The 21476-nt window shown below is 45.3% G+C and overlaps 1 protein-coding gene across 1 annotated transcript in view; it reads right to left on the bottom strand.

Annotated features, from left to right (window-relative positions):
- The window catches only part of PLEKHA2 (pleckstrin homology domain containing A2), a 71714-nt gene that overhangs the window by 4343 nt on the left and 45895 nt on the right, over window positions 1-21476 (bottom strand). Inside the window, exons 6-10 of the mRNA XM_025393703.1 lie at window positions 17014-17154; window positions 15701-15847; window positions 15297-15365; window positions 14633-14703; window positions 10541-10604 (exon numbers count right to left, since the gene is read on the bottom strand). Of these exons, the coding sequence (XP_025249488.1) occupies window positions 10541-10604; window positions 14633-14703; window positions 15297-15365; window positions 15701-15847; window positions 17014-17154 (492 nt within the window). The remainder of the gene's footprint in view (window positions 1-10540; window positions 10605-14632; window positions 14704-15296; window positions 15366-15700; window positions 15848-17013; window positions 17155-21476) is intronic.

Genomic DNA, 21476 nt, shown 5'->3' with positions numbered 1-21476 from the left:
TACCAGTCAGAATAGCTATTATTAAGACAAAAAATAGATTCTGGCAAGGATGTGGGGAAAAGGACCGCTTATACACTGCTGATAGGCATGTAAATTAGTGCAACCTTTATGGAAAGGAGTAGAGAGATTTCTCAAAGAACTAAAAATAGAACTACCATTCAGTTCAGCAATCCCACTAGTGGGTGCCTCTCCAAAGGAAAAGAAATCATTATATCTTCACATGTGCCCCCAAGCCTAAAATAAAACTTTAAATTTTTTTTAAGAAAATCATTATATCAAAAAGATACCTGCACCCGTATGTTTATTGCAGCACTATTCACAATAGCAAGGTCATGGACCCAACCTAAGTGTCCATCAACAGAGGACTGGATAAAGAAAATGTGGTGTACATATGTATAATGGAATACTACTCATCTATAAAAATGAATGAAATCATGTCTTTTGCAGAAATATGGATGAAACTATTATCTTAAGTGAAACAACTCAGACACAGAAAGTCAAATACCACCTATTCTCACTTATAACTGGGAGCTAAATAATGTGAACACATGGACATAGAGTGTGAAGTAATTGTCACTGCAGACATGGAAGGGTGGGAGGGTGGGAGGTGGGTGAGGGATGAGAAATTACTTGATGGGTACAATGCACAATACTCAGGTGATGGTTACAGCGAAAGTCCAGACTTCACCAATAGGCAATATATTCACGTAACAAAACCGCACTTGTACCCCTTAAATTTATACAAAAAAAAAGAGTTGTGACTTTGCTATTGTGAATAAAACTTTAAAAAAATTTTAAAGAATCGTAGGACTTGGAGCACCAAGCTTTACAATATGTGAAGGATGAAGCCATTAAACTTAAGTATTTCCTCCCAGAAACAACCTGTAAACCCCAGAAGGGGGCAGCAGCGGCTCTATGAAAAAAGGGAGGAAACTCCAGCGGCCTCGCTACTGCAGGTGGAGCCTGTCCGTGCCCTCCAGCTTTACAGGGGTTGAGTTCAAGTGAACAGAGCAAACGCTGGCTGAGGACCCCACCCCGTGTTACACGCTGCATCAGGTGCCAGACACAGAGATGCGACCAGGTGGAATCTCCAGAAATATGCCTGTTAGCCTTCCTCTGTCTTCAGCATCATCCCCTAACAGTCCCACCAAAATACACACTTGTGCATTGGTGTGCATGTGCAGATGTCTGTGCCACCACCACACAATAGCCCCCAAAGGTCTCCACATCCCCCTTCATCCTCCCCATCCCCAAAGTGACTCCTTCTCTTTGCATTCTATCAGGAAAAACATGACCAGTAAAACAAAAATTCTCAAACCTGCATCCCTATCCCGTCCTGTCATCCCAAAACAAACCCTCCTTTGTTAGATGTGTGCAGGAGACACCTACAAGGGAAACCGTTCATGTCCTGGTGCACGAGGGCAAAAAGGGTATAGTGACATGAGGGCAAAAAGGGTATAGTGACAAGTGCCCAAAGCGAACACCTCTCCAACGTGTGCTCTACCTGCAAACTTACTAGCACTCCCTCCCCGCTTGACTTTTTCCAGTTACTTGACAATCTGGTGGTTTCCCAAGAAAAAGACAAACCCATCCTTGGTCCAAAAAGATCACTAGGATAAGGACTCCAAGAAGCTTCCAGAAGGTTCATTACAAATATCAGGGCTGGCCTGTTCCACAAGCTTAATTATTGAGGGAATTAAATGACCTCAATTAGGAAAAGCTGTTGAAATAGGGCCGGACACATAGAATGGGCTCTGTAAGTAGCAGATATTATTGTTGTTTTCATTGTTATTATATGATATGAGAGAAACAAATGAAGCCTTAAAAACCATTTACAGATAAGCGCATTGCCCTCTCCATAAGATCTTTTCTCGGTTTCCTCATCCTCAAACTGCAGATAATTCCTACCTCAAAGATCAAATCATCAAGATCAAATAAGATCATGTATTTGGAGGTGAAAAAAAGGTTATTTTGAATTTGAATGAGATTGACGTGATCGTCCATTAGGAGAAAAGCATTTATTAGAGATTTTCCTCCTAGAGAAACAAAAGATGATTTGATAGGAGGCCTATGAACTGAGGGAGAAACAGTCTCCTGTGTCACATAGGAGATCTGACATTTTCATTAAACAGTCAGGAACATCCCCAGGATGACAATCTGATAATCAGTTTCCAGGAGTGTTAAGCTATCTCCATGATCTTTCCAGCAGTCTAGTGAAATGCTCCCCACCATGTCAAATGCTGCCCCCACAGGCCACAGGCCACCTGCCTGACTGCACTTTGAAGTACTGCCTCCCAACAAACTCCTTCTCCAGGAACTGTCGCACAGCAAGCCCGGGTGTCTTCACCCAGCCTCTGCTTAGCAAGAAATCACAGAATCACAGAAAACTAGGAATATCTTGATTTAGATGGGCCCTCAAGTGCAAGAATCAAAACACCAACTATTATTCTTGGGTGACTACCTAACACAATTTGTTATTTTTTCCCTGTTTTCCTTTTTGCAAGTAATAAGGACTCATTAAAGACAACATAGAAAATAAATGTACAAAAATAAAAAACTGAAATCGGCTGGATCCTGTGGTTCAAGCCTGTAATCCCACAACTTTAGAAGGCTAACGTTTAGAATGTGGGAAGATGGCTTAAGTCCAGGGGTTCGAGACCAGCATGGGCAACAGAGCAAGACCTCTTCTCCCTAAACTTTGCAAAAAAAAAAAGGAAATAAGAAAAAAATTAAAATCGCTTTAAAACCTCACAAAATTCTAAAATAACAACTGAGAGCAAATCCAGTCTTTTTGCTATTCATTTTTCTTTGTTTTCCAAAATACAAAGATACATTATATCTTGATTTTTTTTTTCAGTTAATAATAGAAGGATTTTTCCATGTTATCAGGCGTCTTTGTAAACATTTTCAGGGGATCCAAGTAGATATACTATGGTTCACTCACCTAGTCCTCTAAAACAGTGGTCCTCAACCTTTTCAGCATAGGGATCGGTTTTGTGAAAGACAATTTTTCCATGAATGGGGAGGGGGATGACGGGTGGTTGCAGGATGAAACTGTTCCACCTCAGATCATCAGGCATTATATTCTCATAGGAAGTGCACAACCTAGATCCCTCAAATGCACAATTCACAAGAGGGTTCACAGTCCTATGAGAATTTAATGCCGCTGCTGATCCGACAGGAGGCGGAACTCAGGCGATAATGTTTGCTCTCCTACTGCTCACCTCCTGCTGTGCGGTCGGGTTCCTAACAGGCCATGGACCAGTACCAGTCCACAGCCCAGGGGTTGGGGATCCCTGCTCTAAAATATATTTTGAATATTCCCTATTCTCCTCTTATATAAATAATGCTGCTACTCACATCTTTGGGGATAAAGCTTTTTCCATATTTAGGAATATTTAGGAATCCTCAGCTCCCAAGGCAATTACTAAATTAAAGAATTCACACCCTTTTAAATCTCTTGTTACATCCGGCCAGAGGGATTTCTGGCCAATAATATATATTTCATTTGCCAACATTTTTGTTACATGCCCTCTTGCTAGAATTAAATATTATAATTTTTTAAATCTTTGCTAATATGATAGGTAAAATAATTAAATCTCTTTCTTAAAACATTTAGTAATTAGTGAAGATGGAAATTGTTTACTAGTTATATTTCTTCCCTAATTCTCTAATTCCTTCTTAAGAACATTTTTTGGTCAGATAACCTACATAGTAACTCAGCCATGAAGATAAACGCTACCCCCAAATAAATGATATTTTAAAATACTGCTCAAAAAGAAAATCAGATATTGCAATTAATTCCATATGAGAAGAAACAATATTATTTTATTGAGATAATTACAACCTTTTTTTAAATTTTTTAATTTTTTTTGGAGCAGCGTATCCTGGCCTCAAGCCATCCTTCTGCCTCAGCCTCCCAAAGTGCTGGGATTACAGGCATGAGCCGCCAGGCCTGGCCTATAAATCTCTCCTAGTAGTTTCAAGAACTGGGATTCATGAGAAACAAAAACTCAAAAAAACTTCAAAATTGTATGCAAAAATTATGGTTATGTACATATCTATTTTTATGGAAAGCCTGTGCTTAGCTTTCATCAAAATCTTAAAACCACATCACAAAGTAGCTTCATGAACCAGAGGTTTAAAAAAAAAAAAAATCATAGCTGAAGTCTACACACCCATGATGAATTACCATGAGACTAAAAACATGCTTTAAACTCAGTAAAACAAAAAAGGAAGCACCAAGGTCATAGCTTCATCTCTTCCTGGTATGCTTATGTGTGTGCACCTGTTTCTGGAGCTTGGTTCAAAAGAAAAAGTAGGGTTTCTGTCCTTGAGGGCAGTTTTTGAGATGAGTGGGACAGAGGGTATTAAAATGAGTCGTTGCAGCCTGTAGTTTTATTGCAGTTCAGTGAGATTCTATTGACCATCTAACATAAACCCAGCACTATAATAGATACAATGGTTTGAAGCAATGAATTCTAGAGGCCATAAAGGCTTCCATATCTACCTCTGGTTACTGCCATTGCTGCTATCCAAAATTTTTAGGCAACTCCTCCTTCATTCTATTCTCCACCTCTGCAGCCCTCCTTTCCCAAGAATTAATCCTATCTCTGACACAGCCCTGCCGCATATGGTTGTGTAGATTGCACACTACATAGTTCTAGGTGACATCATTCACCCCGTAGTCTAAATTAAACAGTAGTATCCAAAGAGCTCTAATGCAACACTCTGCAACTCACTTGAGTCCACATATTGCTACCCTTGTCCTGACATAGCACCCTAGTTCCAACAATGGGGCTTATGCCAAGCTAAGCCCAGTTTGCACCACATTTCTCATTTTGAATAATTAATTTCCCTTTTGATAAACTGCCTAATTCCCTTGACCTTCTATGAATGGGAAATGGGGAAATGGTGACCTCTGCTTGCCTAGTATCTCAAGAATTGAAATGTGATTTTGAACTTTTGCCCAGAACTGAGAACTGTTTACCTGCTGACAAGCTTGCTGAAATCACTGGCCTTTCTACCTGCTTAGACACCTGGTTACTTCCAGATCTTGGATTTTTGGTCACCATGATCCATTTGCCAAGACACCCAGTTACGCCAAGTTGGTCTTTCCCAATAGAGTCAGACTTTCCTGGTTGTCTGTGATCACACCCTCTTCATCATGGGTTCTGAATCAGGCTGCTCTTATTTTTGTCTTTTCTTTTGGTTTACTTTTGTTTGTTTTTAGAGACGGGGGTCTCACTGGGTTGCCCAGGCTGGTGTTGAACTCCTGGGATCTAACAATCTTTCCATTTTAGCCTCCCAAAGTGCTGGGATTAGAGGTGTGAGCCACTGCTCCAGGCCTGGACCAGGCTGCTCGTAAACAACCCAAGTTGGCAAGTCTTGCTCCAGCACCTGGTGCTTCCTAGTTGGTTCCATAATTCACTGGATTTATTATGATCTTGCACAAATAATTTACCTTCAAAGCCTTCATTTTCCTGTGTGTAAACTGGAGATAATTTCAGAGACGGCTGAGATTTAAGTGATAAAATTATACTACTTATAGTACTTATACTACTACAGTACTTATACTACAAAGTGATAAACTTTAACTTATACTACCTGTAAGTTGCTTAGCACTATGCCTGGGACATCTAGGTGTCCAAAAAATGGTAGCTTTTTGTTAACAGACAAGACTACTACAGTGTGAGAAATCACAGGGTACAAATTATACATAAATGTGACATCTGAGTTAAACAGTTAAACGACCAATACCTAAGTGGTTAGAATCTAACCCAAGTCTTTCTCTTCTGCCTAGGGAGTCTTCTCCACCACGATCTGCCTGCTCTTTGGTCTAGCTCTCTTAGATACTCAAGATGAACGGTTTTTTTCTGGCAGATTTACTGAGCATAACCTTGGGGAGCAGGTCAGAAGGACACTTTGGCACGGTGGGTAAAGCTGCCAGCACCTTAGGACCAAACTCTACCAGCAGTCATGTTCTTTCACCTGTTGTGTGAAACACAATTTTTATTTATTTATTTATTTATTTATTTATTTATTTATTTATTGAGACAGAGTCTCACTCTGTTTCCCAGGCTGGAGTGCAGTGGTGTGATCTCGGCTCACTGAAACCTCCGCCTCCTGGGTTCCAGCGATTCTCCTGCCTCAGCCTACCGAGCAGCTGGGATTACAGGTGTGCACCACCACACCCAGCTAATTTTTGTATTTTTAGTAGAGACAGGGTTTCACTATGTTGGCCAGGCTGATTTCAAACTCCTAACCTCGGGTGATCTGCCCGCCTTGGCCTCCCGAAGTCCCAGGATTACAGGGCGTGAGCCACCGTGCCTGGCCTAAAACACAATTCTTACTTAGAACAAATGACTGACATACAAATTGTCAGTTAAACTTATTCAGAGTTAGGTATTTGGTAGATTTTTATCCCCAAAATGAGTAAGTTTTGAGCTTTCAAAGCAAAAACTAGAATTTCAAAAAACTTCCAGCTACCTCCATGAGCTTAATAGTTTTCTACACTCAAAGACTGTTAATGGTATTAGTGGTGATACCTTAATGATGTGATTTTGGATAGTACATAATAAAATGTGTCAACATTTTGAATATCTGCATACTTCAGTGAGACCATTACTTTCCAAATGACCACTACATGCTGCTAAAAACCATGCATGGATAAAAAGTATCTATTCAAAGTGCAAAACTGACCAATGGATTTTAATGTAAGAGTATAAAAATTTCTTGATATGGCTTCAGATTCTACATTGCACCTAAACATTAAGAAATTAACATTTGTCAAGTTTTGGTATAGAATCAAAGAATATCCACAATTATCTTAAAAGGCTATTAAAATATTCCTTTTTTTCCAAATACACATCTGTGTGAGGCCAGATTTTCTCCATATTCTGCAATCAAAACAACATATGGCCACAGATAGAATGCAGAAGCAGATAGGAGAATCCTGTTGTCTTCTATTATGCCAGCCATTAAAGATAGATGTGCAAAACTGTAAAAACAATACTATTCTTGCTATTTTTTAGAAATATATTTTTTCACGAAATCTGTTTTGCAAACTTATAATGAGTTTACGATTGCCTTTTTTTTTTTTTTTTTTTTGAGACAGGGTCTTTGAAAGGTCTTGATCTGTCACCCAGGCCAGAGTGCAGTGGTGAGATCATAGCTCACTGCACCCTCAAACTCCGGTGCTCAAATGATCCTCCTGCCTCAGCCTCCCGTGTAGCTGGGACTACAGGTGCATCCCATGGTGCCCAGTTTTATAGATGCTATTTTTAATGAATTGATAAATATTTTAAATGATTTTTAATCTATAATCTTCTCTTCCCATTGTTTTTGAGTTAGGTGCTGTGAACAGATTTGTCCTCCCTCTCGTTTATTTATTCTGTGTCACACTAGTGTTCTCTTATCCCAGAAATGTGGGAAGTGGAAGGCAATGGAAGATAGGGTGATTAGAATCTTCTGGTAACTGTGCGTACACTCATGTAGACTATCTTTGAAACATTTTTTGGTTGGGTTTCATGTTTCCCAAATTGCTGTCTTCAGTCCAAAGCTCTCTCCTGAACTCAACCAGCACAATCATTCACTTAACAAATATTTATTTAGTGTCAGCAACACGCCAAGCAATGTGTATCCACAATGGTCTCCATAACACGTCTCCTTGGATGTCCAGCAGGCACTGTAAACTCTGAACCACCCATGCTAACCTTGTGTTTCCTCCCATGCTCCTGTCACAATGACTGGTGCCATGAGCCACCCTGAGGCTCAGGCCAAACATCCGGGCATTTTCCTCACCTGCCCTCTCTCCCTTCATCCAACCGACTCTCAAGTGCCAGAAAATATACCTTTTTAACATCTCTCAAATTTTCCACTTTTCTCCATCTACCCTCATTCAGGCTTCCTTTATCCCTCACTAAATTATTAATAAATGCCTTCAAACTGTTCTCTCTCATCCTATCTTAGCCTTTTTTCCTCTGTCCCCCACACTGCATAGGGCCAGGCAATCCTTGACAGCGTGTCATTAAAAGGGCTGGGGTTGAAGATCATCATCTCCGTTTCACAGATGAGGAAAAGAGGCTCTGGAAGTTAATTAACTTGCCCAAGCGATATTTTTTAATGGCAAGGCAGGTCAGATCACACCCTCTGTTTAACCTCTAAGGGCATTAATTTTTTTTTTTTTTTTAAGACAGCATCTCACTGTGTCGCCCAGGCTGGAGTGCAATGGTGTGATCTCGGCTCACTGCAAGCTCCGCCTCCCGGGTTCAAGCGATTCTCTTGCCTCAGCCTCCCAAGTAGCTGGGAATATAGGCACCCGCCACCACGCCCAGCTAATTTTTGTATTTTTAATAGAGAAGGGGTTTCACCATGTTGGCCAGGATGGTCTTGATCTGTTGACCTCATGATCCACCCGCCTGGGCCTCCCAAAGTGCTGGGATTACAGGCGTGAGCCACCGCGCCCGGCCTCTAAGGGCATTAATTCTAACGATAAAATACAAGCTCTTCAGTAAGGCATATGAGGGTCCTCCGTGCCTAACTGTCCAGCCTCCTTTTTGCCCTATGCTCCTTTTCTTACCAGGCTTTAAAAAAATACCTGCTATTTCCTTTGCCTGGGCCACTTTTCCCCCCAACAGACTGAGCTTAGCTGTATCTTTCTTCAGGAACCCTCCCCTGACTGCCTAAGACTGAGTGAGGAGCCCTGCTTATGGTTCACGTTTCAGTCTAATGGCAGAAGAACTTATCACACTTTTTTATTTTGTATTCCCCTACCTGCTTCAGGGAGGACCTGTAATACATTTCCATTACTGTCACATTCTGCATTTCCTGCTGGGGTCACTTGACCTCCTAAATTTTTTTCTCAATTTGCATACATTAGATCAACTCTTTGTGCTGTACAGTTCTTCATCACATGCCCACCATTACAGTGTCATACAGAATCGTTTCACTGTCTGCAAACTCCCTTGTGCTCCATCTCCCCCAACACTCCCTCCCCTGCACCATGCCACAGTTTAACTGCCTATGGACTTGATGAGCTCTCTCTCTCTCTCTCTCTCTCTTTCTCTCTCTCTCTCGGGTTCAGGATCTGTTCTGTTTAACCTGGTGTCCCCCGCCTGAGACAAAAATGCCCAGCCCTCTGAGGATGCTCTACAAATATCTGTTGAATGTCAGAACTACAAACTTGTGGTGCATCTACAAGTTAAACCTTGTCCCTGAGTGGCAGTGGTGCTAGTGAATTAGTCGCTCTGATGCCCATGGCAGCCCTTTCCACAGCTCCAGTTCGCTCCCAGGCCCCTACTCTGCTGTCTCCTCCTGGACGGCATGTGCTTGTCCAAATGCATGTAGCTCCGAGAGGACTAAGTCACTCAAACGCCTGCCGGGCTCGGGAGGAAGGAGTCGTGACAGGAATTGCTGCCCAAGAAATGGGAAAGGGTACCAGCCCCTCGGGGAAGGGAGGCTGCGTAACAGGGAGCGACACTCGCAGCAGAGAAGAAAGGGCCGCGGGAGCTCGAAAAGCTTTAGTTGGGAAACCCCACCTAAAACCAACCTGCTTACTTGTCAGTGTTTTATTTCTGTTCTTTTTTTTTTTTTTTTTTTTTTGAGACAGTCTCACTCTGTCACCCAGGCTGGAGTGCAGTGGTATGAACTCGGCTCACTGCAATCTCTGCCTCCCAGGTTCAAGCAATTCTCCTGCCTCAGCCTCCTGAGTATATGGGAACACAGATGCCACCACGTCCAGCTATTTTTTTTGTATTTTTAGTAAAGAAAGGGTTTCATCATGTTGACCAGGCTGGTCTCAAACTCCTGACCTCAAGTGATCCGCCCACCTCAGGCTCCCAAAGTGCTGGGATTCCAGGTGTTGAGTCACCACGCCTAGCCTTAAATGTCAGTTTTAATACTAAAAGTCCAGCATCACCACGAGGCTGTGAATCAAGGCACTCTCTGTGTACTGCTAGGCAGGCTGGGTTAGGACTTGGCCCTGTCTAGTTAGTCCCTGCTTGGAAATCTGCCTTTCTAGTTCCTATGACTTTAGAAGGAGTTGGGAGAACTCCAGAGCTGTGGGTGGAGGGGAGAAGCTCCTGATAAGTGAACCATCAGAGCCTGAACAATGGCTTCCTCTGTGCAGCTGGCTCTGCACCTGGTGCCTGCACAGGGCCCTCTGTGCTTTTGTCCTTCCGCACACAGTGATGTCCACACACAGACGAAGACTTATAAATACCCTCCAAAGGAGAAGTGAAATCACTGACCAGTTCTCCTTTTCTCTGCTTAGCTGGAGCCCAGCAGCTGAGAGCAACTGGTACACACTCACATTCCTCAGTAGAGCGGCGCAACCCGCTTTCATTATTTTATGGTTGGGAAGTTTTTGGCAAACATCCTGTTTAGGATGAAATGGGACTCAGACTGACTCTCAGGGGCTAAATTTACTGCCTAGAAACTTCAAGCAAATGAAAAGAGAAAGCAAAGGAAAGGACAGGGCCTATGAGTGCACCATTCACAGAAACGGAACGCTGGAGTCTTCTGGAAGGGAGCATTTTACCTGTACGTAGAAGGTCCTGGAGCTTGTTATTATTTCAAACAGGTTGTCCCTCATTAGGAGATCACTACACAGAGAAAGAGAAAGAACGTTATGGCGTGCTGACATACACACAGAGGACTTGATATGTCCTGTTAAGACCCCAGTGCCCTCTACCATAAAAAAGGAAGATGGGTGGGGGGTGGTTCCAAGCCATTCTTCCTTCAGCTCCTGCCTTGAAAAACACTCCAGGGGTTGCCTCTAGCTTCATTTCCCAGAGGGTCTCAGGAGGCTTTGCCATCCAGATGGACCCTCCCCAGGCCCCTCTCCCACCAGCAGTTCTAACAAGCTCCTTTCCCTCCAAAACCTCCTGCCTAATATCCAACCCCCCCACCACCATCTCCTACAGTTTCCTTCTTTCCTGCCTCCCTCCTTCCCTCTAAGGTGTATGAGGTGCTTTGTGGGAAGCACCGTTTCGGGTGCTTTTTTGCAGATTATTTCATCTAATCTCCACAACAGCCCTGGGGGGCACTTAAGACTTCCCCCATTTTACAGATAAGGAAACCCAGACCCACACTCAGAGTCAGAGCTTAAATGACTCCTCCAAGTTACCAGAGATTTGGAACCCAGGTCTGACTCCAGAGTCTCTGCTTTATTTATTTATTTATTTTTTTGAGACAGAGTCTCGCTCTGTTGCCCAGGCTGGAGTACAGTGGTGCAATCATGGCTCACTGGGACTACAGGCACATGCCACCACTCCTGGGTAATTTTTGTGTTTGTCATAGAGACATGGTGTTTCCATGTTGCTCAGGCTGGTCTTGAACTCCTGAGTTCAAGCAATCTGCCTGCCCCAGCTTCCCAAAGTCCTGGGATTACAGGCATGAGCCACCGAACCCGGTGAGCTTGTGCTTTTAATTACTCCACTGCCATTGGCCTCTCCTGAGGAAGCCAACTCTCCACTCCCTATACTGTCTCCTCCATCCACACTGCAGCCCCATCAACTTCACTCAGCTCCTGCTCCTTGCCTCACTGTGTGGGGCCCAGGAGACAAAGAGCTAAGGAGGAGGAAAGCAAGGGGAGAGGAGATGACTTCAGAGCACTCCTTCAGGGGACACTGCTGGGGGTGCGTTTTGGAAAAGAAATCCTGACTTCTGCAAGGAAGAGGGCAGGGAGTAGCTGATGCTCAGTGACAAACCTCAAAGCAGCCCAAGTTATTTCCCATTGTTAAATGCTGCCACGTATGTCCCCAGCCACTGTGGGGAGTACATAAGGAGTAAAAGATCTAATTCCTACCCAAAGAAAGAACATAAGGGCCAGGTGTGGTGGCTTACGCCTATAATCCCAGCATTTGGGTGGCCAACGTGGGCAAATCACTTGAGCTCTAGGCCAGCCTGGGCAACATGGTGAACCTTGTCTCTACAAAAAAAATACAAAACTGAGTTGGGTGTGGTGGCACACATCTATAGTCCCAACTACTTAGGAGGCTGAGGTGAGGAGGATCACCAGAGCCTGGGAGGCAGAGGCTGCAGTGAACTGAGATTGCACCACTGCACTCCAGCCTGGGGGACAGAGCAAGACTTTATCTCAAAAAAAAAAAAAAAAGAACATAAGGAAGCAAAACTGTAGCATCAGATGCTAGATTGTGTGTTACATGCCAAGATTTGGAAAGGACTGATCACAGGTGGGGTCGGCTTCATGAATGAGAAAGCCTGCAAGAAAATGGCAGGGGTTCGGCCAGTGCCACAGGTACCTGGGCAAAGGAGTGCATGAGACCAGAGAGCCATGAGCAAGAACAACAGGACAGGGGCCAGACAGACCTTGAGTGAATCCTGACTACATGTAGGGAAGAGATGTTTGAAAATGTTGTAAAAACCTTGGGGAGCCTTTGTGACCCCAAGTATAAAACCGAGATAAATGAGAGGACCCCCTTGATCAGGCTGGTCACTACAAAAACCAGTTAGTTATAAAGTACAGAAGGCATCCAGCATAACGTGTGTCACAGAATAGTCACTTGAAGCACATTTCAAGTTTCTGAATAAAAAATGCTTCTTTCTGGCTAAAATGTCTTAACCTTTCAAATTCTACTCATGCATAGCCAGTAAAGTCACATAAACAACTACTGAGGAGGTGAAAGAAAAGCAGGTGGGAAATCCCCACTCCTTTCACATCTACTTCTCAGGGTGGGAAGGGAGGGAGGGGGCGAGGGATAAAAGACTATGCATTGGGCACCAGGGACACTGCTGTGGACGGGTGCACCACAATCTCAGAAATCACCACTGAAGAACTTTTCCATGCAACCAAACACCACCTGTTCCCCAAAAACTCCTGAAATTTTAAAAAATTTAAAATATGTGTGTGTATGTGTATGTATATATGTGTGTGTGTGTGTGTGTGTGTGTGTGTGTGTGTGTGTATTTTTTTTTTTTTTGAGATAGAGTTTCACTCTTGTTGCCCAGGCTGGAGTGCAATGGTACAATCTCGGCTCACTGCAACCTCTGCCTCTCAGGTTCAAGCGATTCTCCTGCCTCAGCTTCCCGAGTAGCCGGGATGACAGGCATCCACCACCACAACTGGCTGGCTTTTTGTATTTTTAGTAGAGACGAGGTTTTGCTATGTTGGCCAGGCTTGTCTCAATCTCCTGGCCTCAGACGATCCACCCACCTGGGCCTCCCAAAGCGCTGGGATGGTGGCTGTGAGCCACCAGGCCTGGCCTAAAAAGATATATATATATTTTTTTAAAACAGCACCAGGCTACATGGAGCCTTTCAACTCAATTCAATTCACCTGAAAAAATATTCATTGATTATCAAGATGTCCTAAACCCCTGGACTGGGTTCCAGGGAAGCCAAGCAGTTTAACAGGCATGGAAGCTGCGGAGCCCCAAGGACCTCCTTCCCTGCTAGTCCCTGACTGCTTTAACTCAGTTTAGTGTGACTCTGGCAGAGTCAGAGAATTCGGGAAAGTTCAAGGCACTCTTAGAATTTAACCCTAAGTTTCTTATGGTTCTCTAAGCTTCCCCCGTGTGCCCAGGTGGTCTCACATCTGCAAGGACCCTCCACGGTCAGGTACAATCAAGGATCTCATCATGCCCAATCTTTCCTCTGCCTACTTCTGGAGCCATACTTCTGGAATTTCCATGTAGAGCTACTTTCCTGAATTATAAATAGTCACTGGGAACCTCCCCAGTCTACTGTACTCTGCAACTGCCATTCGCAAGACTTAGGAGAATGCTTCTGTCTCTGCCTTCTTGGGTCACACAGCACGTTGTTTTCATGCAAGACTGTTTGTGCCTTCATGGGAGAAGAGTCGGCCTGCTGTGAACAGCTTTCCTGATGATATCTGACGGTTCTGCTTGCACAAGCCGTGAGATGGAGGGACACAAACACCCAGTCTCTAAAGACTGCAGATTGGTGGCCAGAAAGAGGGTTTCTGGATGCCCCAATACCCTTGGGGTCTCTAAAGATTAGTTCTATAGGCATCTGTATTTGGCGTTGGACCTGGGAGATCCCTTGCCAAGTCCCAAACTCATCCTATGTAATGCGACACCTGGAAGGTAACTATTTCCTAGAGGACAGAGGAATCCCTTTAAAATACCTGTTCTTCTTTCCCAGTGGGAGTAACACAGAGATGCTATGAATCACCTGTGTTAATGGGACATCAGGGTCAAAAGGAGGAGAAAAGGCATAAGAAGGTCAGGGAAGAGGCACTGGTACAGTGATCTGACCAGAAGCACTGAGGTGAATGACCTAGAGGCCGGGTCTCTCCTCTGAGCCTGAGTTCTGCTAGGAATTGAGCACTTAATCCTAATACCTGAGAAGCTTTGGAGCCCCACTCTTTGTTTCTATATGCTTTCTTTTTGCCCACCAGAAACTATTATATGGGCCTATCTGCTTAGGAGCCAGAGTAAGGTATGGGAAGAGGGCAAATGTGCCCAGGGCGGTCTTCTCCCCGTGTTAGCTTGGATGCAGTGAGTCAGTCACAAGGTGTTTGTTAGGCTCCTCTGCCTGGCTCTTGGAAGCTCATGACTCTTGCATAGAGTCTCTGAAGGGTGGTAAAGGGAGATTTAAGGGGACAAATGGAAGTTTGGATCAGAAGAGAAAAAACAGACACAATTACCCAGACTTGACTAGACATTCATGGGTCTTGAGAACATCCTTAAGAAATATAGTGCGCAGTGGTTCTCGGTCCTGGTGGAAAGAACAGAAAGACAGGTAAGTGAGGCTGCCTGTCACATATCATGACCAAGACCAGCTGACAAATACCCCTTTCTCAGAGATGGCTGGCTAAAATCAGGTTGACAAATAATCCGGTCTCAAAATAATCAGCAAGAGAAAAAAAAATCTGGCTGGGCAGAGTGGCTGCTGCCTGTACTACCAGGACTTTGGAAGGCCAAGGCTGGAGGACGGATTGAGGCCGGGAGTTCAAGACCAGCCTGGGCAACATCGTGAAACCCTGTCTCTACAAAAAATCCACCACTGTGCTCCAGCCTGGGTGACAGGTGACAGAGAAAGACCACGTCTCCAAAAACAAGAAAAAAGACAAAACAAATCTAAGAAGATGCTGTGTAGCTGTGATTCTGACCACACAGCAACTCACTGCTGAGAGGACACTTACTGTCACTGTAAAGATGTGTGCACAGAATTGATGGAGATAAGACAGAGGTGCCTTTGAAGTCTTTGTGTGCCCACATCTCCACTCATGCACACTCTCCTGTGGGTGTGCATCTGTGCACCTCTTAGTTTCCATGACCTCTCAGCAGGGCAGCAAAGCTACTACAAACCTGCTCACACTTGAAGTAGCAGATGGTAAAGTCATCAAGTGCAAAGAAGCGACGTTTCCAGCTCTTCCGCTGTAATAACAAAATAAAAGGCAGAACATTAGCAAGAGGTGCCCAGCATTGTGGAGGGTGTTCTCATGCTAAGCTCCCAGAGACCCAGCCCCCTAGAAATCCGGCCCCCACATTCAGCAGGGGAAAGGGCTTCTTCATATCAGGCTTGACACCTCTGACAGGCGGGGGCCAATGGTCAGACCCCAGTGGTCAGCCAATGGTCAACCCTCAAAGGTGGAGGCTCCATGGAGGACTGAGGCACCTCCTGTCAATCTCCTCTCACCTCTGCTATGTCTACAGCTACTGGTTCTGAGGAGTCACCAGAACCCCAGTTTAGCCCCTGTGCTGACACTCACCACATTCCCTTGCTTCACGCAGTAACCACTCTTAATGAGGGGAGGCCCGGTGGAAGCACGGCAGCCTGACGTGGGGATGTAACTCTGAGACCTTCGAAGGATGGCGTGGGACCCAGGCTCACTCCCTTCCTGCCCATCCCCACCATTCTGCAAGGAAACAGTGTCAGGATCAGCGCCTCCCTGCCTCTATGCAGCCATAGCCCCATCCACCTCCCCCTGCCTGAATCTCTGGCCTCTTTGCCCTAAGTTAAAGAAGAAATAAATGGTGGGCACAGTGGCTCATGCCTGTGATCCCAACACTTTGGGAGGCCAAGGCAGGAGGATCGCTTGAGCCCAGGAGTTCTAGACCAGCCTGGGCAACACAGTGAGCCCCAGTCTCTGCAAAAAAATTAAAAACTGTTTTAAATTTTTTGTTTAATTTTCATTTTAAAATTTAAAAATTAAAAAAAAGAATTACCCAGGCGTGTAGTCCCAGCTACTCAGGAAGCAGAGATGGGGGGATGGCTTGAGCCCAGGAGTCTGACGCTGCAATGAGCCATGATTGCACCACTGCACTTCAGTCTGGGCAACAGAGTGAGACCGTGTCTAAAAAATTAAATAGCAACATGGCAAAACCCCATCTCCACCAAAAAATAAAAAAACATTAGCCAGGCACGGGGGCTCATGCCTGTAGCCCCAGATGAGGTGGCAGGATCACTTGAGCCTGGGAAGGCTGAGGTAGGAGGATTGCATGAGCCTAGGAGGCGCAGGCTGCAGTGAGTCGTGATTATGTGTATCTGCACTTCAGCCTGGGTGACAGAGTGACACCCCATCTCAGAAAAAAAAAAAAAACTTACATAAATATAAATAATTAAAACAGGAAAATAAAACTTTCCTTTGCTCTGTCATGCACTTTACCGGGTACTTTCACAGAACCAGCATCAGGGAGGTTGGGCCGACCCAGGAGAAAGGGAAGGACAGAGAATGTGAACCAGGAGGGACACCGGGCTGGTTTCCAGCCTTGTTTGCCTTCCTCTATCCCATTTCCTACGGGTTTCACAAACCCTCATCTTCTGTGTCTCCTGTGTCCAGCAGAGAACTGCACAGGCCATTCGGCTTCAAGATGCAGTGGCCTTCACTTCTGCAATGCTGTCACTAACACCCACCAATGGGGCTGTAACATGCCCTGTACTTCCCTGATGGCTCCACTGGCACCAGCTCCCCTCCAACTCCCACCCTCCTTTTCCCCAGTACAGTGCTCCAAGCACATCACGGGCACACCATGGACACTTCTACACCCCCACTCCCCCCGCAGCCCCAGTCAGGCCCCTCACCTGGCTGATGGGTGTGTGGACCACCACCCCTCCGATGATCTCTGTCTTGTAGGCCACCTGTGGCTTCTTCTCCAGGGCTGGAGGAGCTGCTAAGCTCTTGAGAACTTCAGTGGTCATGGGTAGGCCCCCACCTTTGGGTACCTGGGGAGAGCGGCAGCAACAGTCAATGGGGAACAGAACGTTTAGGAAACATGGGGAGCCCAAAGCAGAATGGGGGTGCCGTGAGAAAAGCTAATGTGCCAAATTACAGTCAGACTTGCATGTCCTCCCCAGGCCTTCCGCAGTCCAAATCTGAATATGAGCGTCTCCGCCAGCAACGCCCTCCCCCAACAGATACAAACTGACTCCAGGAATTTCTTGAGCACCTACTTATGAGCCAGCCCTTCCCTGGCTAGAAACCAAAGATAAAGTGTCAGCAAAACACACGTGGGTCCCCACCCTCATGGCACTTACGTGCTAGTAGGGGGAATGACAAAAAAATACATAAAACAGAGTAATTACAAGTGGTGGTGAGTGGCACAAAGAAGATCAAGGGAGCTGAGGCAGCGCACAGCAGGGGACCTGCTGGAAACGGAGTGGGCAGGGAGGTCTCCAGAGGAGGAGGCAGGGAGACACTCAAACGGCAACCTGGAGGGTGAACAGGAGCTGGGGGCCAGGTCTGGGGCCTCACACCTGTAATCCCAGTACTTTGGGAGGCCAAGGCAGGAGGGTCACTTGAGCCCAGGAGTTCAAGACCAGCCTGGGGAACATAGTGAGATCCCATCTCTACTAAAAATGGAAAAAAAAAAAAAAATAGCCAGGTGTGGTAGCACATAGCTGCTCAACAGGCCAAGGTAGGAGAATCTCTTGAGCCCAGGAGTTGGAGGCTGAAGTGAGCTATAATCACACTACTGTACTCCAGGCTGGGTAAGAGAGACCCTGTCTCGAAAAAAATAAAAAATAATAAACTAAGAAAAGGAATCAGGAACATGAAGCTGGGAGAAGTCATTCTGGGCAGATGGAACAGGTAAAAATGCATGCCTTTGTAGAGACAGAACAAGGGGTCCATGAAGTCTGGAGCCAGAAGGCTTGTGGTATAACCCTTCATCTCTCACAAACCACCTGAGCGACCTTTGGCAACCATCAGACCTCTCTAGGCCTAAACCGTCTCATGTATAAAATGAAAAGAGGAATAATATTTATCATAACCATTGTTGTGGTTATCAAATGATAGAATATATTAAATGCTTTAGAAACACAACTAAAAGGAAAATATATTACAAAATATTTTAATTAAGGCTTCCCAGGTGGTACTAATAATTATACACAGAGCCCTTTTGGAAGAATGAGTTATCTTTGTTCTTTCTTGACAGAGATATGGTACCACAGCTGATCAAATCATCATACAATTTTGTTGTTGTTGTTGTTGTTGTTGTTGAGACAGAGTCCTGCTGTGTCGCCCAGGCTGGAGTGCAGTGGCACGATCTCGGCTCACTGCAAGCTCCGCCGCCCGAGTTCACACCATTCTCCTGCCTCAGCCTCCCAAGTAGCTGAGACGACAGGCGCCTGCCACCACGCCCGGCGAATTTTTTCTATTTTTTAGTAGAGACGGGGTTTCACCGTATTAGCTAGGATGGTCTCCAGGATCTCCTGACCTCGTGATCCGCCGGCCTCGGCCTCCCAAAGTGCTGGGATTACAGGTGTGAGCCACTGCGTCCGGCCCATCATAGAATTTTTATGGTTAGCTGGAAATCACAGGCCAGAGGTTGCAAATTGGTGGCCCACCCACCAACTTTGCCCAAATAATGTTTTGTTAGTCACATGCAGTGTTTTTTTAAAATCTGCATCTAAGTTTTGGGATATTTCACAGACAAATCCAGATTTTCAGCTCTGCAGCAGTTTCCTTTTAGATAGAAAATGCATTCCGTGTTTGCACAGTCTCTACCATTCTCCCCAGCAGAATGGAAGAGGCCAGGGGTCAGATGTCACTTATCCTCATTCTTGTTCTCATGTTTCTTCCTCCTTGCCTACTTCACTCATTTACACTAGAGTCTGCAAATGCTGAGGAAATCTTTCATTCTGTTAGAAAGAAAAAAAAAAAAGAGGCCCAGAACAGTTGAGTCATTTACCTAAAGCCAGGATTAACAGCTGAATGTCGGCCAGGCACGGTGGCTCATGCCTATAATCCCAGCACTTTGGGAGGCCGAGGGGGGTGGATCACCTGAGGTCAGGAGTTCAAGACTAGCCTGACCAACATGGTGAAACTGTCTCTACTAAAAATACAAAAATGAGCTGGGCATAGTGGCGGGCGCCTGTAACCCCAGCTACTCAGGAGGCTGAGGCAGGAGAATCGCTTGAACCCAGGAGGCAGAGGTTGCAGTGAGCCGAGATCACACCATTGCACTCCAGACTGGGCTACAGAGCGAGATTCTGTTTCAAAACAAAAACAAAAATACGGCTGAATGTCTACTAAATCCTGACTTCCCACCAGTGCCCCAGCATCACAATGTCCCACCTTTAGGAGAATGCAACACCCTACATCTATCTGCCGGGACGTCACCAGGACTTCGAGAGAAAAGCTAAGGTCCTCTCCCACTTCTATAGCTTTCAGAGTCAGAAAGACCTAAGGATCCAGACCCTTTCAAGAGCTCAGAGCTATATGAGAGCCCTGTCATTTAGTGTCTGTTCAAAACAATAAGAGCACCCTGATTATGCTGGGCCCCCACAAAGATGACGAGACCTTCTCTTCCTGGACTGCCCACTCAGTTTACATAGACAAGGATGTCCTCTGCCCCCTCCCTACCTCTCCAAATCAGGCCAAAAATTCCGCCTTCTATTTTCCTTCTGGCTGAGAGATACCAACAGTTACAGTTTTTTTGGGCCTCCATTCAGTGCCAGGCAATGCACTGATAAGCTCTTTGCTGCACTATCACTAATCTTATCAACCAGGCATGATTTTCTCTTTATAGATGAGGTCAACTCAAGCTCATTAAAATCAAGTGATTTGGCTCTAGCACTGCCTGACTCCTTGTTGCTACATGTCACGACCTACCTAAGCTACTCTTTCTCATTTTCTGTGAGTTCTGTTATTATGTAACCACATTTTTAGGGATGTTGATTTTTAGTTGATATTTAGTGATTAAAATCACCATGGAACAGGCAGAAATTTCCCCTAAATGACCCAGATGAATTCCTGAAACCCAGCAAAGAAGGAGGGAATTAACTTTTTTTTTTTTTTTTTTTTGAGACAGAGTCTCACTCTGTCGCCCAGGCTGGAGTGCACTGGTGCGATCTCAGCTCACTGCAACCTCCACTTCCTGGGTTCAAGTGATTCTCCTGCCTCAGCCTCCCAAGTAGCTGGGATTACAGGTGCCTGCCACCATGCCTGGCTAATTTTTATATTTTTAGTAGAGATGGGGCTTCACCATGTTAGCCAGGCTGGTCTTGAACTCCTGACCTCATGATCTGCCCACTCTGGCCTCCCAGAGTGCTGGGATTACAAGCATGAGCCACCGCGCCCGGCCGGAAAGTAACTTTTTAGAGTTCCCAGTGGCCAGAAAAGGAAGAACAGAAGCTTGGCTGCTGTGTTTCCTCTCAAAATCCCGAAGAACACTGTTTGTCACCGCTTATGCTCCGGTGTCATGCACTGCTTCAGATCAACATGCAGAGCCTTTCCAAAGCTGCTTACACTACCTGACACTTCTTTAAGAGATGGGGTTTCACTCTGTTGCCTAGGCCAAAGTACAGTGGTAAAATCATAACTCCCTGCAGCCTCAAACTTCTGGGCTCAAGTGATCCTCCTGCCTCAGCCTCCTGAGTAGCTGGGAATACAGGTGTCAGCCACCAGGCCTCACTAATTTTTTATTATTTTATTTATTTATTTATTTTTGAGGTAAGAGTTTCACTCTTGTTGCCAAGGTTGGAATGCAATGGCACGATCTCGGCTCACTGCAACCTCCGCCTCCCAGGTTCAAGAGATTCTCCTGCCTCAGCCTCCCGAGTAGCTGGGGCTACAGGCATGTGCCACCACGCCTGGCTAATTTTGTATTTTTAGTAGAGATGGGGTTTCACCTTGTTGGCCAGGCTGGTCTCAAACTCCTGGCCTCAGGTGATCCACCCACCTCAGCCTCCCAAAGTGCTGGGATTACAAGGCTGAGCCACTGCACCCAGCCATTCATCCTCTCTCTTTTCATCACTCTCTCTTTTCACGGGTTTACCAAGGTTTATCAGAATAAGAAGCTAATCAGCAAAACTGCTTATAGGACTCAATTATACTCAGGTTAGGTCTAGCAACACGAATACTAGATATGTGTACACATTTCTTCTATACAGTTGTTCACAGGAACCCTGAGAAATCTGGGAGGATAATTTGCTGCAGCACGTAATCGTCACTATTGGAAGCCCCTCAAACATAAGCATTTCTGACTGTATGATACAGAAACAAGCTTTTCAGCATACAAGCCATGATCTATATAAGCCAGGAG

The sequence above is a fragment of the Theropithecus gelada genome, chromosome 8, assembly GCF_003255815.1.
Source record: "Theropithecus gelada isolate Dixy chromosome 8, Tgel_1.0, whole genome shotgun sequence".
Taxonomy (NCBI): Eukaryota; Metazoa; Chordata; class Mammalia; order Primates; family Cercopithecidae; genus Theropithecus; species Theropithecus gelada.
This window is presented reverse-complemented; position numbering and strand designations above follow the sequence as displayed.